This window comes from Moschus berezovskii, chromosome 8, assembly GCF_049115385.1.
Source record: "Moschus berezovskii isolate FMDL1 chromosome 8, NW_MosBer_1.0, whole genome shotgun sequence".
Lineage (NCBI taxonomy): Eukaryota > Metazoa > Chordata > Mammalia > Artiodactyla > Moschidae > Moschus > Moschus berezovskii.
The window spans coordinates 88,497,874-88,517,274 of record NC_142467.1 but is presented as its reverse complement, the minus strand read 5'-3'; the positions used below and the strand labels follow the sequence as shown (position 1 = coordinate 88,517,274).

Genomic DNA, 19,401 nt, shown 5'->3' with positions numbered 1-19,401 from the left:
CAAATATCATATGATATCGCATATATGCAGAAACTAAAATATGACAGAAAATGACTTATTTAGTTACAAAACAGAAACAGATTCACAGACATAGAGAACAGACTTATGGTTGTCAAGGGAAAAATTGCGAAGTGGGAGAGTAAACTGGGAATTTGGAATTAACATATAATATATAAACTATTATACACAGAATAGATAAACAAGGGCCCACTGTATAGCCCAGGGAACTAACTATATGGAAAAGAAAATAAATAAACAAAGGAAAAGAAGAAAGTGAAGTCATTTAGTCGTGTCTGACTCTTTACAACCCCACGGACTGTAGCCTGCCAGGCTCCTCCATCCATGGGATTTTCCAGGCAAGAATACTGGAGTGAGTTGTCGTTTCCTTCTCCAGGGGATCTTCCTGACTCTGAGATCAAACCTGTGTCTCCTGCACTGCAGGCAGACTCTTTACTGTCTGAGCCACCAGGGAAACCCATGGAAAAGAAATATAAGTAAATAAAGAAGCACTTAAATAGAACACTTTAAGAAATCAGAATTTGATGTGCATCCATGTCCTAATCCTACAGACACTAAGTCTTTATAATTTCCTATTTTGTATACTTTATTTGTATAATTCCACATGAGTGACTTTGAATATCTGTTCTCATAAATTATTTATGAATTTTAAAGCATGTCCACTATAACACAGGCTATCAATAGCTAATGTTGCCCCTTCGTAGTCAATGGAGTATTCAAAAATATCCCCTAATGAATGCTGATAGTAATTTTCAGACAGCAGAAAAATCATCTGTATTTTTTATAGGATGAAAACTCTCCCCAAATTTATCTTTAAACACAATCCCTATCAAAGTCCCAGCAGATGCTTCACAGATTCTGACAATCTGGTCCCAAAATTTATACAGAAATGCAAAAGATCCAGAATAGACAAAAAAAGCTTTTAAAAAGGAAACCGAGTTGAATTTCCCCAATTAAAAATATATTATAAAGCCTCTTAAATCAAGCAAATATTATATTAATATAAGGATAAACATATAGATTTTTAAAAATAGTATTAATAATACAAAAGTAAACTCATTTATGATGGACTTTTGACAAAAGTTCTCTGGGATTTTATGAGGAAAGGATGGTCTTATCACAAAGGATGCTAAGAGAAAACTGGATATGCATATACAAAGAGATCAATTCAAATTCTTATCTCACATCATATACAAAAAATAACTCAAAATGAATCACAGACCTACATTTAATAACCAAAATTATGGAAGAAAACTTAAGAGAAAGCCTATGTGACTTTGAGTTAGACACAGAGTTCTTGGTTACAACACTAAGAGCACATTTCATAAAAGGAAAAAAAAAGATAAACTGGACTTTTTCAAAATCTATAAAAATTATCTTTGAAAGGCACCATTAGGAAAATGAACAGACACCTCTATAGACAAGAACAACCTATGTCTGACACAGGATTTTACAACAAGAGTATACAAAGAACTCCAAAAACTAAACAGTAAGACAAAAATTAAAAAAAAAAAATAATAATTTAAAACCGGCAAAAGAAGTCACCAAAGATGATATATGAATAGCTATGAAAAGGTACGTCAAAATATCCTCAACATGGTTATTAGGAAATGCAAATTTAAATCACAATGCCATTGCACAGCCACAAAAATAGTTTTAATCAAAAAGAGATAACAAGTTTTGATGAGGATGTAGAAAAACTGGAATGCTAATAATTGCTGGTGAGAATGTAAACAGGTGCAGTACTTTGTAAAAGAATTTGGCAGTTTCGTAAAATATTAAACATAAATTTATTATATGACCCAGCAATTCCACTCCTAAGTATCTATCCAACAGGAAATAAATTATGTATCTACACAACGACATACATATTTGTGTATCATTCACAATAGCATAAAATTAGAAACAATCGAATGCACATCAAGCGATGAATGGCTAAAGAATGACTTCAGTTCAGTTCAGTTCAGTTCAGTCGCTCAGTCACGTCCAACTCTTTGCGACCCCATGAATCACAGCATGCCAGGCCTCCCTGTCCATCACCAACTCCCAGAGTTCACTCAAACTCATGCCCATCGAGTCGGTGATGCCATCCAGCCATTTCATTCTTTGTCGTCCCCTTCTTCTCCTGCCCCCCATCCTTCCCAGCATCAGAGTCTTTTCCAGTGAGTCAACTCATCACATGAGGTGGCCAAAGTATTACAGTTTCAGCTTTAGCATCAGTCCTTCCAATGAACACCCAGGACTGATCTCCTTTAGAATGGACTGGCTGGATCTCTTTGCAGTACAAGGGACTCTCGGGAGTCTTCTCCAGCATCACAGTCACCACAGTTCAAAAGCATCAGTTATTCGGTGATCAGCTTTCTTCACAGTCAAACTCTCACATCCATACATGACCACGGGAAAAACCATAGCCTTGACTAGACGGACCTTTGTTGGCAAAGTCTCTGCTTTTTAATATACTATCTAGGTTGGTCATAACTTTCCTTCCAAGGAGTAAGCATCTTTTAATTTCATGGCTGCAATCAGCATCTGCAGTGATTTTGGAGCCCAAAAAAATAAAGTCTGACACTGTTTCCACTGTTTCCCCATCTATTTTCCCATGAAGTGATGGGACCAGATGCCATGATCTTTGTTTTCTGAATGTTGAGCTTCAAGCCAACCTTTTCACTGTCCTCTTTCACTTACGATTCAGCAAAAAAAAAGAACTAATGATACATGCTACCACAAGGATGAACCTCAAACACATTATGCTAGGTTTAAGAAGCCAAACACAAAAGACCAAATTTTATATGATTTCATTTACATGAAACGTAAAGGTAAATATATGAAAGAAAAAGCAGATGAATAGCTGCCTGGGACTAGGGGTTGGAGCAGAATGACTGCAAATGGATATGAAGGACACCTCTGGGGTGACAGAAGTGTTCTAAAACTGAACTGTGGTGATGGTTGTGAAGTTCTGTAAACAGACAAAAAAGTCATTGAGTTGCACATTGGGATGAATTTATGGTATGTAAATTATACCAGAAAAATGATATTGCGGGGGAAGCATTCACAATATCCTTTAGAATTGTCACATATTAAATAATGATTTGTCTAGAAACATCAGCTTGACATATTCATGAATCTTTCTTACTAATGAGAAATAATTAAGTTTTACTCAGAAAAATTTCTATGCAGGAACTTTCATCATAAAATACCAATACTTTCAAAAACATTACTAATTAGAACCATCTATTTTGAAGTGACAAAATTCTAACTGGAAATCTACACAGACATGCAATTATCCATGTTAGTAAGTAACATGGGGCATTAAATAATTAAATTTTAAAAGACAGATACTTCCACAATGCATTACTCAGACTTATACTTTGCTAAGTTTATGTAAACATAATTGTTATTCCCACAATAAATTACTCAGACTTTCCATTTTGTTGTAATCAACTACTTAAGTTCTATTTATCCATAAGCACACAATCAGACAACAACAGGAAGACCCTATGCTATTTATACCTAAGTTCCTGTCCATAATTGAACTGCCTATCTTTGAACTGGGCATGCTAAAACATGCTGGTAACATAATACATTTATAATGGAAGCATACCTATCACATTTTAGTTGCTCTTACATGTGTTCAATTACAAATTATAATAGAGATAGACAATTTGCACTAATCACATTAGCTGATATAATTATCTGCCTGGCCACTCTTTTTAGTATGGTAATGGTTTTTGACTGTTAACCTTAATGAGTCTTACAGGTCTCTTAACATTTAATTCTTGCAATGTGAATAAGTAGATAAGACTTGTTAGGTTACTTTTGCCATTTGAGATAGTTTACCATTGCATTCTCATACATCTTCAAAGTCTCTTAATCTAACTACACTGCTTTGCCATTCCAGTGAAGATAATCTCTCAAAAAGAGTTTCCAATTTTCTCATGTATTTTTTAATATTCCTCTACAATGTGCTTCAGTCTTCATTTAGCCACATCTGAACTTGGTAGTATCTTAGGTCCCTTTCACTCTGAAGATATGTTTCTTCTTTTATTTCTAATAAATTTCATTTTATTACAGAAGCCGGAATAAATCTCCTGCTTTTCTTGGAAGAAAAGCTATGACAAACCTAGACAGTGTTTTAAAAAGCTGAGACATTACTTTGCCGATAAACGTCCCTATAGTCAAAGCTATGGTTTTTCCAGTAGTCGTGTACAGATGGGAGATTTGGACCACAAAGAAAACCGAGCACCAAAGAAGTGATGTTAGTGGGTTATAACAACCCAATTTTATTTGCTTAGAGTTCTTTAGGATAGAAGTCCTACCCAGGTCTTGCTGGGCCAAAGTAAAGGTGTCAGCAGGGCTAGGTTCCTCTCTAGAGAAGGAATGGTTCCTTTCTAGAGAAAGCGATGGCTTTTCCAATAGTCATATATGGATGTGAGAGCTGGAACATAAGGAAGGCTGAGCGCTGAAGAAGTGACACTTTTGAACTATGGTGTTGGAATAGAGTCTTGAGAGTCCTTGGACTTTAAGGAGATCAAACCAGTCAATCTTAAAGGAAATCAATCCTGAATATTCATTTGAAGGACTGATGCTGAAGCTCCAATACTTAGGTTACCTGATGAGAAGAACTGACTCATTAGAAGAGACCCTCATGCTGGGAAAGATTGAAGGCAGGAGGAGAAGGGGACAATAGAGGATGAGATGGTTGGATGGTACCACTAATTCAATGGACATGAGTTTGAGCAAGCTCCAGGAGATAGTGTAGGACAGAGAAGCCTGACATGCTGTAGTCCATGGAGTCACAGAGTCAGACACGACTGAGCAACTGAACAACATATTATCCATAAAACTGTTGATGACAATTTGAAATAATTCAGTGCTGCTGCTGCTGCTGCTAAGTCGCTTCAGTCGTGTCCAACTCTGTGCGACCCCATAGACGGCAGCCGACCAGGCTCCGCCGTCCCTGGGATTCTCCAGGCAAGAACACTGGAGTGGGTTGCCATTTCCTTCTCCAATGCGTGAAGGTGAAAAGTGAAAGTGAAGTTGCTCAGTCGTGTCCGACTCGTAGCGACCCCATGGACTGCAGCCCACTAGGCTCCTCCGTCCATGGGATTTTCTAGGCAAGAGTACTGGAGTGGCTTGCCATTGCCTTCTCCGAATTCAGTGCTATTTACTCCTAAATTCTAAAATAGGAAGTAAGTTTCAACTTCTGAATACTTTTTCACCTAAAGAGTAGGGAAACGTTCATACTAGCATTTAGGTACCATTATATCATCTCCCAACTAGTTCACATTTATAGACTATTGAATAACTGAGTCATAGAATCCTATCTAGTTCAATGACATCTGAGTGAGTTCCTGGAAAGATGTAAAGGAAGAACAGGAGGTATCCAAGTTTACTATAACTGGAGGTAAAAGAGTATTAAAATTCATTCAATACACAGAGGAAATGAAGTTTGATGCATGCAAATCCAGTCCTTAAAACTCCTGAGCTCTGGAGTTTTCAGAGCCACTAGCATGGCAGCCCTCAAATTTGAGCTTGTATAAGAATTACCTTGGATTTTTATAAAATACATTTCTTAGTTTTGAGGCTCAATCTGGGATTCTGATTTTTTAAGTGGAGAATTTCTAGCCCCTAGTACCTCTCCCCAAAGCCATGATCTCAATCCAGATGTTTGCACACCAGACTTTTAAAAACAGGGCATCAAGAAGTATAAGTCAAAAGCTGATGGTGTGGGCTCGCTGCAGAAAGTGGTCATATATTTTAGGTGAAGCCAGGCAGAGAAAAGAGGAAAAATCTGGAGTGAAAGATCTTCAAATGCTTCTGAAAGAAAAAAAAATAGTTAGGTCTTACTTTTTAAATTAGAAAGCAGTAAGAAAGCAGACGGAAAAGGCAATGGCAAGCCACTCCAGTACTATTGCCTAGAAAATCCCATGGATGGAGGAGCCTGGTAGGCTGCAGTCCGTGGGGTCGCAGAGTCGGACACGACTGAGCGACTTCACTTGCACTTTTCACTTTCACACATTGGAGAAGGAAATGGCAACCCACTCCAGTGTTCTTGCCTGGAGAATCCCAGGGACGGGGGAGCCTGGTGGGCTTCCGTCTATGGGGTCACACAGAGTCGGACATGACTGAAGTGACTTAGCAGCAGCAGCAGCAGCAAGAAAGCAGAAGCTGCTTAAGTAAAGCTGAAACTGGCCTGTGATCCTCAGCTCCATTCCCTGATCATCTGAGTTAAAGCCGAAACAGTTAATAATTTATTGCAGATATATGGACGTTAATTACAAAATGAAATCAGCTGGAAAAGGCAAGCACTAAACTATCTAATTCCCAAGGGCCTTCCTAACACCACCATGCAATAATGCTGTACGAATATCTGGGTAGCATTGAAATGGCTGAGCTCCCATTTTCTCACTTCTCTCAGTCGAAGGCTTGGCGTTAGAATAAAGATGAGATGGAGACAAGATGATGTGCTCACTACGGCTGCACCCTAAATGCACTCTGCATCAAATTATGGTCCTCACTTGGCTGAGGAAATCTTAAAATTTCCTTTCAGGAAACATCTTCCCCCCAAAAATCATAATCCAAGAGGGACTACTGGTTCTCCCATTGCTTTAAAACCTGTCAAGATTACTTCACTAACTCAATACGCTTCCCATCTATCAGGAACCTGGTACTCCTCTGATAGTTTTTATTTTGTGAACACAAAGCCATAAAACCATCTGGATAAAAATGTAACTGTAATTAAGCGGAAATATTCAATTGTGCATGAGTGCAATAAAAATGTGCTCTGTTTTAGTACTGCATAAAAAGTGTTTTAAGACTGCTACTAAGAATTTCCTGAATTTAAAAAGGTATACTACTTTCATGATTCAGCCAATAAATTTCAAGTGTATATTCATATTAAATATTATCAAATAAACAAATATTATTAAATAGACAAAATTTCTTCTCACAAAACTGGTCCATGCCTTAAGTCTCTTAGGGCCCTAAGACATAGGTTAATGTAAGATTAAAGGGGTTATTAACTTTTAATGTATAATATTGCTTTTTCCATCAGCACAATGAGTCTTCTTACTAGAATTCACTATATCACTTTCTTAAAAAAGACCAGAGTATCTGCATTTGGCCACTCTAAGTATAGAAACTTCTTCCAGTGTCACTGTCAGCAGAAACATGATCACCCATGGCGTTCTAACTTTTAAACTGGAAAATCATAGGATGTTTTAAGGAGATGTGCATTTAAAGTTGATAAAACACTGAACACTTACTAAGTCAAAGAACTGTGCAAAAGACAGGCAGGACAAGCTGAGGCAAAATGACGGTTCCTTAAAAACTATAAAGACCTTGAAACAAGGAACGATGCTTCAATGAATAGACTTATACATAAATCTTTTGCACATATGTGAGTATTCCTCTAACAGTGATACCTACAATTGCTGAAAAATAAGCATGTCCAAAATTTAAATACATACCATACAAGAGGCTCTACCCAATTTACTTCCCTACAATGTATAAGTTTGTGTTCCCCAAGCATGCCCACTGGATATTATTTATCTTCATAGTCTGTGCCAATCTACGAACCAAAAATGGTTATTGAAGAAATTTTCTTTCCCAGCTTCCCTACAAATTTGTAAAAACAGTGAATTTCCATTCAATATTTATATTTCCTTTTTGGCATATTCACTTCTCTATGGATGGTAAGATTACAGATAACTTGTAAATTTATATATTTTTTAAACTGTCTCTACTCAGCTTGTAGTATTTTGTCATTAACCTTTCCTTTTAAAATACTAATAGAAAAAGAGCCTGGAATTAGAAATGAAAAAGATCAAAAATCTAACAAAAAATGAGTAGAAGAATATGAACACAAAATTTACAGGATAGGAAATGAGAATAAAAATGTGGAGATGGCCAGTCACACCATAATACAAAAACATGCAAATTAAAACTAGTTTGAGATAACTTCATTTCTTTGCCTATTAGATTTTACAAGGATCAAAATGTTTAATAATACCCATGCTGGTGACAGCATATGTGAAAGATGGACTCTGGTTCTCTGCTGGCCTCAGAAAGTAAAGCAGCACCCACCTCCATGGGGTGCAATCAGGCAATTTTGCCCCAAAATACCAACACGCATGCCCTTTGACAAGGTTACACATGACGTAGGCAAAATGGCATAGCTACGGAGTCCTATTTATTTAGCACTGATCATAGCAGGTAAATACTGGAATCAATCAAATATATATCCACACTAAACTGATTAAGATGATGAAGGCATATTTCTTCAGTCAGATAAAATAGAACAACCAGAAAAGAAAGAAGATTCTCTTGACGCACTCATATGTGATAATCTTGCCTGTCAGTGCGTGTGTGGATAAATGTGGCTTTACAAAGCTCTTTATATATGCATTTTATTCATTTACATATCAATTTCCTCTGAATCACACACTAGAAAGTATTATAATAACCCTGGTCACCTCTGGAGTGAGTGAGTGAGTGAAAGTTACTCAGTCATGTCTGACTCTTTTGACCCCATGGACTATACAGTCCATGGAATTCTCCAGGCCAGAATACTGGAGTGGGTCGCATTTCCCCTCTTCAGGGGATCTTCCCAACCCAGGGATCAAACCCAGGTCTCCCACATTGCAGGCAGATTCCTTACTAGCTGAGCCACAAGGGAAGCCCAACAATACCGGAGAATAGGCTAATCCTTTCTCCAGGGGATCTTCCCGACCCAGGAATTGAACAGGGCTCTCCTGCATTGCAAGCTTCCCCGGTGGCTCAGATGGTAAAGCGTCTGCCTGCAGTGTGGGAGACCTGGGTTCAATCCCTGGGTTGGGAAGATCTCCTAGGGAAGGAAATGGCAACCCACTCCAGTACTCTTGCCTGGAGAATCCCACGGACAGAGGAGCCTGGTAGGCTACAGTCCATGGGGTCGCAGAGTCAGACACTTCACTTTCTTTCTTTCTCCTGCATCGCAGGCAGATTCTTTACCAACTGAGCTATCAGAGAAGCCCCGTCACCTCTGGAACGGGATGCTAATAACCAGGAAGAGGGTTTTAGAGGAAGATTTTTCTTTGTTGTATAACTCTGGAGGTTCTGTGTGGTAAAGTCTCAGTCCTTACAATTTTGAAAATGAGTTTATTCTCCCTTTAGGTTTAAATGGCAGTTTGGCTGAATCCAGGATTCAAAATCACATTTCCTCAGAAATCTGAAGCTATCAATTCATGACCTTCTCACATCCAGCATTATGAAGTCAATCTCTCATATCAACCTCATACATGTTAATGTAGAAAACCTTTCCTTTACTAAACACATAGAATTTTTCTTTTTCTCTTTGACTTTCTAATATTCTGCCACAATGAGTCTAGGTTTGGGTCTCTATTTATGCTACTCTGAGTTTAATGGTTGATCTGTCTGAAGGTGTGCAACCTCCTTTATCTCTGGGGCAAATTTGATTGACATCATAGAAAGCTCTTACCTCTACCTAACCAACACAGGTTCCATCAGCTAATTCATCTCAAATCACTGAATGAATTAACATATGCAATATGCTCAATGCTCACAGCAATTAATTCCTCCCTCATCTTGCTGCACACAATTACTCCCACCAGTCAGCCTTCATGTTCACCAAAAATCAGCTATATTTGTTTGAACACATGTTCACAACATTTAGTAATCACATAATTTAATAAAACCCTAAATACTAATGTCTGGGAAATAGGAGTGCAAAACATGTCTTTGATTTCATGAAAGTTCTGGAAAAACCAGAGAAAGATTCAGTTCAGTTCAGTTGCTCAGTCGTGTCCGACTCTTTGCGACCCCCATGAATCACAGCACGCCAGGCCTCCCTGTCCATCACCAACTCCCGGAGTTCACTCAAACTCATGTCCATCAAGTCGGTGATGCCATCCAGCCACCTCATTCTCTATCGTCCCCGTCTCCTCCCACCCCCAATCCCTCCCAGCAGCAGACTCTTTTCCAGTGAGTCAACTCGTCGCATGAGGTGGCCAAAGTATTGAAGTTTCAGCTTTAGCATCAGTTCTTCCAATGAACACCCAGGATTGATCTCCTTTAGTGGAGAAGGCAATGGCACCCCACTCCAGTACTCTTGCCTGGAAAAATCCCATGGATGGAGGAGCCTGGTGGGCTGCCATGGGGTCGCGAAGAGTCGGACACGACTAAGCGACTTCACTTTCCTGCATTGGAGAAGGAAATGGCAATCCATTCCAGTGTTCTTGCCTGGAGAATCCCAGGGACAGGGGAGCCTGGTGGGCTGCCCGTCTATGGGGTCGCACAGAGTCGGACACGACTGAGCGACTTCACTTTCACTTTCCTGCATTGGAGAAGGAAATGGCAACCCACTCCAGTGTTCTTTCTTGCCTGGAGAGTCCCAGGGACAGGGGAGCCTGGTGGGCTGCCCGTCTATGGGGTCGCACAGAGTCGGACACGACTGACATGACTTAGCAGCAGCAGCAGCAGTGGCTTTAAAAAAAAAAAGTGCTATAATTTTGTTTGGGATGAAACTGTACAGGATTTGGAAGTTTCAAACATCCAGGGTTCTACACAGAAATTGCCTTGCATTTGTCTTTTAATTTTTATTCCAAATATAGCAACCTATATTGGAAAATGGTTTTAGCGCATGGTAAGGCTCACCTGCCTGCTGTGATTCATGGGGTCGTGGAGAGTCGGACACGACTGAGCGACTGAACTGAACTGAAGGCCTCACCTGGAGTACCAGTTAGCTGACCTACATTCAAAGGCATAGTATCTGGCCTCACACACAAAGATTAGCTAATGAATGTATATTCTGGTGATTTATGTTAGAATCAAATGTTTAGGGCTCATTTGTATGCATTTTAAAAACTCTTACTTTCTTAAATTAACTCCCACCAAAGAAATTAGGACCATCTAGATCTATGATTCATGGCTTACAACTTTTCTTTTGTATTAATGATCATATAATGTGAGTTCTGCTATATCTAATCACTTTTTACGGACAGCACTGGTCCTGGATTTTATCCCATGCATGCTAAGTAGCCTCAGTTGCATCTTTTTTTTTTTTTAATTGGAGGCTAATTACTTCACAATATTGTAGTGGTTTTTGCCACACATTGACATGAATCAGCCACGGGTGTACATGTGTTCTCCATCCTGAACTCCCCTCCCTCCTTCCTCCCCATCCCATCCCTCTGGGTCATCCCAGTGCACCAGTCCTGAGCACTTTTTGTGATGCTATGGACTATAGCCTGCCAGTCTCCTCTGTCCATAGGATATATATCCCTTCTTATATTTCAGTTAAAGTATTCTATGTAATCTATTAAGACTGTTGCTCCATGGTTTTAATCAACCAGTTTGATGACCCTCTTTTATATGGTTTGTTTTCTTAAGAGTACGATCTTCGTAGCTGTCAGCTCCTCTCTTTATGGTTTCCTGTTCACCCATATGTTGTGACCAGCTCGCCTCCAGTTATCTGGAGAGACGTGTGGGACCATCTACTGGATGCAGGAAGCCAATGGCTCAGGTTCTGAGAGTGGAGACTCTATCCTCTGGTATCACGTACATGTCAGGAAAGGAAAGCTCTACCTCTATTCTCTCCACTCTTGCCCAGGGACACACATTTGGCCTCTGCTGCTTGGCACAACTAGATAGCAGACAACCCCAGGAGCGCTGCTACTCCAGGGCCCCCTTCTGTTCATGGCCTTCTCTTTCCCCGTGTGTGCAGCAGCACCTCTGCCCTACCTGCCACCATTCATACATGTTCTCTAATACCTACATGTTTTCCATTAATTTGATCCAGTTTGCAGTCTTTCAGGAGATACTCAAAATTTCTGATGTACTGATGGCATTCTTTTCAAATACTGCTTTAGATTTATTTAGAATATACTGTCTCTGTCATTCCTAAGATTTGTCTTGAACAAAGTCACTGGATATGTGAAACTAGTCTGCAGTCTTACTTTTTCATTTGGATACTGAGTCTACTTCTTGTCCAGTTCTCCTGGATCTGCACCACTCTTTCCCTGTCCTCATACCCTCCTCTCCTATTTCTGTTACTGGTACTTGGTAAAGCTCCTTGTCCAAAAAGGTTGCTCCCAAATATACATGTTCAAAATTTGCCATAGCTCAGAATACTTTGATTTACATAAGAGAGTAAATTAAAAAACCTGAAATTTACACAGGACTGCAGATTTTGTATCAAGAGCTTTTCAGAACAACTACTATATAAAACCGTAAACTTACAAAACTCCAAATTTAAGCTTTAGTACTTACTCTTTATCATTCTGGGAAAATAATCAAAATATTACTGAGAACCATTTCAATAGTTCATCTAAAGAGAATCAGAAGCAAGGAATGCACTGATCTAGTTTATCTTGGCCCAGTGATGAGGTGTGCTTTTTTTTTTAAAGTGTTAATTTTGAACAAACGTGATTTTTTCAGTCTTTGATGGAATTTAATTTGTTGCTTTCTTGTACCTTTTTTTCTTTTTCTTTTTTCGTTTCTTAATTTGACTTCTTTTTTTCGTTGTTGTTGTTATTTGTTTTCTTTTTTCTTGTACCTTTTTTTAGAGATTACTATTTAAAACAGAATAAACTGCCATATGCGTACTTTTATTTAGTGACTTTTACTGGTTGTCTCTAAAAATTAGATATCTTACAACATTCTGAAAATGAAGAGATGAACAAGAGATCATCATAGCACTTGGGACATTCCTACATTTGTACGTAACTCAACCTACTTTATTTCCCTATTTATATTTGTGATTAGCAAGCAGATTGGGATCTCCTTGAAACATACTAAGCCTTCCTCATCTTCTTTTTGTATTCTCTTTGTATACCATGCCTTGCTCAAAAGGGTTGTTCAATAAATGTTTAATTATTTATTATTATTAATGTGCCCATTAGATCTAATATATGGCTCAAATAAGATTATTTTTCAATATTAGAGACTAATGAGTGTGTTCAGTCACTCAGTCATGTCAGACTCTTCACGATCCCAAGGACTGTAGCCCTCCAGGCTCCTCTGTCCATGGGATTCTCTAGGCAAGAATACTGGAGTGGGTTGCCATCTCCTCCTACAGGGGATCTTCCAAACCCAGGGATCAAACCCAGGTCTCCTGTGTCTCCTGCTTTGAAAGGCAGATTCTTTACCACGGTACCACATGGGAAGCCCCCATTAGAGATTAATAAGGGAAAATAAATCATACGAACATGTCATACGTTAAGTGATAGATATACAATTTGTGCATTTTATAAATAGGGGAAATGGGATCTAGAAACACTAAGTACTTAGAAGAAGCAATATCAGAACCTATAACCAAAATCTCCATTCAACCACTTTTCCCTTCACAGCACAAGTTAGATTGATATCTGGAGAATGAATTGGCCAGTCTTATAAATACTCACCACTCTGCAAGAGTTGGTGATGATCTATTTCCTTTCATAGAGACTTTTAGAACCTTTCAAATATGTAATAATCCAAAAGGTGTTGAAGACTTCAGGCAGAAGTGGGAAAAATTCACTATTGAGCTAGGGGAAAGGAAAGTGTACTTCCTGATCTATTCTTCTTTGTGTAACTGACAACCAGAAAGCTTTTACTGAGAAGAAACTGGTGCAAACTAAAGGAGTCGCATTTATAAAGAATGCACCTTCATATAAAGACAATATGATGCCTCACATTAGAATTACTGGATCACAGAATTTTGGAAATAGAAAGGGACAACAATGTAGTCCTACAATAATCAACAGTTGAACAGAAAAGGCCCAGGCTCTAGCAGACAAGATGTGTGAGGTCTGCTCTCACCTGACAGTTTAGGATCACTTCCCATTATTGCACTTCCTGGCCTCCTCAGAGGAAACTTTTTTTTTCCCCCACTCCCTTGATAGGCTCTACATTTTCACATCACTCAGTCTCTTCCCTCAGGATTCCCAGCCCTTCCGTGCCTGGAAAACTTCAGCTTCTCATGCGTCAAAACCCACTGAACCTTTATTTCCCTTGGGAAACCTTTCCAAACTCCCAAGCATGACTTAGCCTCAGGCATACATTTGATTTATCATGCTGGTAATGTCACTGTTTCATGACTACTTATATCCTATCTACTTGTAGATGATGTTCTAATCTGCAAGCCCCTAATGTAGACCCTAGAATATATTTAGCATGCAGGAAAATTCTCATTCTATCATCCAATTTTAATTAAATCATCAGATACTCTCATTTTACTTATGAAAACTGGATCCCAGAGAGCTAAGGGACTTGTCAACCATCAGGGAATAGGCCAGTGTCAGAGCTCAGATAACAAATTATGCTCTTTCCTAATCCAACCTCATAAGGGAAAGGGCTGGTACAGTGGAGTCTAGAGTAACAAACCTATTCTTCTTGGCTATTTGCCTAACTTTTTACTCCAAGTCTGACTGCTACACTGTATTTCTGGTAAAGTCAGTTTTCCTCAACAACAAAGACTTTCCAGTTCAGATTACATATATGTGACTAATAGGAAAAGTGAGTAAAAGTCCAATATGATAAACAAGGAGGTATGTCAAGCTCCTATTCAGTCTATGAAAAACTTACTCATAATTGTAACTTTGCTCCTTTAAGGATGGAGAGAAGGCATAGTTCATTTGGAAAATCTGACCTAAGGCCCACATTTCAACACAGTGAAATGCTTTATCCCCTATTGCTTCTACTGCATCAGGAACTTTCTATATGTAATTATTTAATCCCTGCCAAAAACCACTGGACAATGAAACCCCTACAGAATGTCTCCCCCAGTGAAGTGTTCCAACATTAGTTCCACAAAAAACATTTTTTTTTAATTTTTCATGTAATTTTTCCATGTCATTTTTTTCACTTATGGCTAAAAATGTCCATATTTGAATATTCATCATTATGAGCATCTGCTAAAATATAGCCCTATTCAGCATTTTACATCACTTTTGCTATGGGACCTTAGAAGGGCACAGGTAAAAGTTTCCAGTTTCACTTCATTTGGACTTTAAACCATCTTTTCCCATTTCATGGCTTTGGGTGGCTTTGACTGTGCTGATGTTTTCTGCTGTCCATCACTATTGGATTTTTCTCCAAATGAGCAGGTTGCTTTTAGAGATGTCCTTGTGGATCTCATCAATGGCTTAATTGGAATATCAAAATGAAGACACAAATCACACGGGTGTTTATAATATTTTGCGGATTTTGTCTTAAAGAAATATTAAAGTTCACAGTGATGACGGCCACACAAAGTGAATGTAGTTAACACCACTGAAATGGACGTATAGCGATGGTAATTCTACGTTGCAGGCTATGTCTACCACAAAGTAAAGGCCAACTTAACAGGAGGTAACAATTATCCCACACCCCTGGTCAAAACAGAGGGGGTGGAAATCGAATGATAATCCCTATTGTTCAGACAGAGCAAATGGCTTTTATTTTCTAGTTCCAACTCGCCTCTGAGCCAGGCTCTCATCCGCGCTACTTTCCTCCCTGGAGTGGAGAAAAAGAAACTATGGCCAAATAGTATGTAAATCTTAGAACCATAACCCTTCAAGTTCTGATTGGATTCTCCTGTCATCCATTAGTCAGATGCTCGCGGCCTTTGACTTAACTCCTTCTCCACTCATTTCTCACAAGAACAGTGAACAGGTGTCCCGTGTGAGAGTGGATGTGTTTAAATTCCAGACAGACGTCAGAATATAACTCCCTAGGGAACTGTTCTGACAACTTTGAAGTAGGACATGAGAAAAAAAAAAAAACCTTTGAGATAATAGATGAGAAACTGGGGGTGGGGGGTGGCAATGAGGAGGAGATTGAGCAGTGAACGGACTTATCTTCCAATATCTTCCAATCTCCTAAAAGACACCACGTGGTGGGCTTATTTTGAAAAGCAGAAACAAAACCAGTGGGAAGGGTTGCAAGGAGACAGTGTTACCTAGTAATTCCAAAAAAAAATTATAATCATCTAGCAGAAGGCTATTAATCCATTCAATTAGATTTCGGATTCATTGACTGCCCTGGAGGTGTTCCGTGGGCGGTAAACGGTGGAGACTCTTGGGTGGTGTAGGCTGGGCGAAGTTCAGGGCGCGCTCTGAATGGGATGAGGTGCAGGCAAATCTGCCTGGTCTACGAGGGGAGAGGGAGGAGTGGCAGGGGAAGAGGAGAGCTGGGGAAGGAAAGGCGCTTACCAGGCCACCTCCGCAGGTGCTGAAAGAGGCCAGCGAACCGGGGTGCCGCAGCACAGCCCCGGTGTAGAAGCAGGCGGCGTCAGGCGGGGCGGGAGGGCGCGGGGCGGCTGCCGCCCGCGTGGGGCCCGGGCCCGGCCTCGGCCTCTGTTCCACAGCGAAGCGCGGAGCCAGGAAGCGGCCGTCTCTCCGGAGCAGCAGGTAGAGGTCCCGGGAGAAGGCCGGGATCCGTAGCAGAACCTCGTCGCCGTCCGGCTCGGCTGGCTGGGCTGGGGGCGGAGACGGGGGCGGCGGCTGCCACGAGGCCGGGGCGCCCGGGGACAGGGCGGCAGCCCCGCTAGATCCCCGCGGCAGCTCCTGAGACTCGAGCTCCTCATCCTCTTCGCCCCCGGGCGGCGGGGGTCGGGGCCGCGGCTCAGATCCGCCTTCCACAGGCTCCTGGGGCGGCGCCGGGGCCACGGAGCGCACCTCGCGGGAGCTGCTGGCTGCCGGCGCCCGGACGCCTCCGCCGCCCGTGGCTCCGCGCGCCCAGCCTGGGTCCGCGCTGCCCCCGCTGCCGCCGGCCGAGTCCACCGGCTCCCGGCGCCAGAGTGCAGGAAACACGACTTCCCACTCCTCGCGGTCGGGGGCGAACTGCAGCCCTGCGGGCGGGGCAGACAGAAGTGCGGGGCTTAAAGAGCCGCGGTCTCAGGAGCACAAGCATCCCAGAGTTCACACTCCGCACAGACACAGGGCTCACGGCTAACGCGCCGGAGACCACCCGTCTAGCCCCTGAAACTTACAACCCCTGAAGCCTGGCGATCAGATTACAGACCCCAGCATTTTCAAAATAAAAGTACGATTATCGGGGCGGGGGGGAGGGGGAAAGCGGGGCTGCACAAGTTTGGTGACAGCACTTAGTCGCAGAAAAGAAAACCGGTGCAAAGACTCCAGCACAATTAAAATTTTTCCTTCAGTATCTGCCAGAGCAAGGCAGCGCTATCAATTTCTTTACTTCCCAGATTTCCCCCAGGTGCTGCAAACGTACCTTTGCACATCTTATTAACTCTCAGGAGAGGAAAACTCACGTTGTTGAGGCCACGAGAAGTGCGCTTCGCTCGGGAGCGTGACCCTGTGCCCAGCACCCGCACGCTGGTGGTTTTTTTTTTTTTTTTTTTTTTTGCTGCCCGCTAAGCCCCGCTCACCGTGCACAGTTGCGCCAGCCCCGGCGACCCGTGCGTTCCTGGTCTCTGGCTGGGGAAGTTGGAAAAGCAAAACCAAAGTCACGGAAGAACTTACCTGCAACGACCCCATTCGACAGGACCCCCAGCTGGTAGAGGAGGCAGCAGCAGCAGATGTGAGTCAGGCGCATCTCGCGGCTCTTCCCCAGACCGCGCTCCCGGGCCGCGCGCGCGCCTGCTTTTGCGCGATCCACCGCCGGCGCCTCCGCCGCCGCCTCCCGGAGCGCAAGGAGGCCGGGCGGCGAGTTTGCCCAGGCCCTTTGTCTGCCGGGGGGTGGGGTGGGGGCTGCTCTGTGACTCCGAGAGGCTGCCGGAGCACGGGTGGGGGTGGGCTGGGGGAGGAGCGGGGGCAGGCAGCGCCGCGGCCCCGCGGCGCCCCGGCTCCCCGGCGAATTAGGTGAGGAGTCTTATTTTCTGCGTTCTGGTTGTCGCAGGAGTTTCCGGAGCCCCTCAGGACAGCCCCGCCACGGGCAGCCGAGAGCCGGCAGGCGCGAGGCGGGCAGCGCTGCCTCAGGCCGGGCGGAGGACGGCCCCGCGCGGGCAGGACCGCCGCGGTGTCCGAGCCTAGGCTCGCCGCCGGCAGCCGCGCGGAACTGCCAGGGGCTGGTGCCACGGGCCCGGCAGCCGGGCGCGTGCCGAGCTCCGCACCCTCCTCGGGACCGGCTCCGGGATCCCACCCGCCGCGGCGCGGCAGGGACTTTGGAAGGGGATGAGGGGAAGACACTACTCGTGGGGTGGGTGTGGAGAGAGAAGGAAAAAAAAAAGGACTGAGGCAGATCCGACGAGAAAAAGGAACCAAGGGGCGGCCGCCAAGCGTGACTTTGCGGGACAAAGGTCCCAGAACACTGCACACGTGCTCTCACGCGCGGTTGGGGTGGGGTGGGGACCCAAATTCCCTCACCTGGCTCCTGATTGGCCATTCTGAGAGGCGGATTTGCATCCTTACGCGGCCCCTCCCGCTCCCCGCTGAGGTGTGTGCAGGTAGAAGGGCCGTCCCCTCCCCACCTCACCCCTTTACGAGGGGTTCCTCCTTCAGTGGAGTTCTCCGCCCATCCGCTCGGCACACAAAGCCAAATTTAGTGCAGACTTGAGCACAAAGCAGCGGCCCCATTTGCCGACGACCTTTGATTTTTCTTCTCATCTTTGTCTAGGAATCTTCTAAGCCTGGAGATAATGTAATTCGTCATGGAGTGTGCTTCAAAGGTTCCCAGGACAGTAGACACCCTGACATTTCAGAGCCCCCTGTCCCACCTTATCTTTCTGGCTTTCCATTCATCAGTGCTATCAGTTTCTCTCTCTCTCTCTCTCTCTCTCTCAGACACACTCCAAATAACGCTGAGATTAAAGGAACCAGCATTAAATACTGTAGTCTAAAGATCTCAAGCCAAGTGAGTTTATTTTGCCCTTTTTACATTTTTGTTGTTGTTCCTTTTAAAAAAAGAAAGATGTGTTTACTCCTTCTGTCTTTGACGGGCAGTTCAAACCTTAAATATTCTTGCTTCTTCTATGGCAGCTCTTCATAGTTCCTACTCCCCCTCTCTGCACCTTTCTCTTAGTCACATCAAAACTTTCACATCAGGCTCCAGGGGGATTGACCTAACCTGCCACTTGCAGCCTAGGAACTAGGCCAGGTGCCTTTAAATAAGAGTTAATGCAAATCAGTTTTTAAACATTCCAGCACGGAGGTTGGTTCCCCACATCCTTTGTTGTTTTACCTTCTGTTCGTAGTGTCAAAGGTGACTACTCTGTCTTTAAGGGAGGCAGATGATCTTATTTCAAAGGAAACCCATTGTTTGAACAAGCAGGGTCCTAGAATACTTTCTTTGAGTTGTCCAGAATTTCAAAACAAACACAAAGACACCCTAGGTGTGTCTGTCTCCAAACCTTGTCTTGTAAAATCTCTAGAGCTGGAGTAACTAGGGTGGGGGTGGGTTTCCAGACACTCAAGAGTATCTGGTTTGCTTAGGCGCCTACACCCTCGTTTTTATGGGACTCAG

The 19,401-nt window shown here is 42.7% G+C and overlaps 1 protein-coding gene across 1 annotated transcript in view; it reads right to left on the bottom strand.

Annotated features, from left to right (window-relative positions):
• ADAMTS19 (ADAM metallopeptidase with thrombospondin type 1 motif 19) overlaps window positions 1-17,586 on the bottom strand; it is a 270,031-nt gene extending 252,445 nt beyond the window's left edge. The window contains exons 1-2 of the mRNA XM_055430830.2: window positions 17,463-17,586; window positions 16,188-16,825 (exon numbers count right to left, since the gene is read on the bottom strand). Coding sequence (XP_055286805.2) covers window positions 16,188-16,825; window positions 17,463-17,535 — 711 coding nt within the window. The 5' untranslated portion in view covers window positions 17,536-17,586. The remainder of the gene's footprint in view (window positions 1-16,187; window positions 16,826-17,462) is intronic.
• Window positions 17,587-19,401: the final 1,815 nt, after the last annotated feature.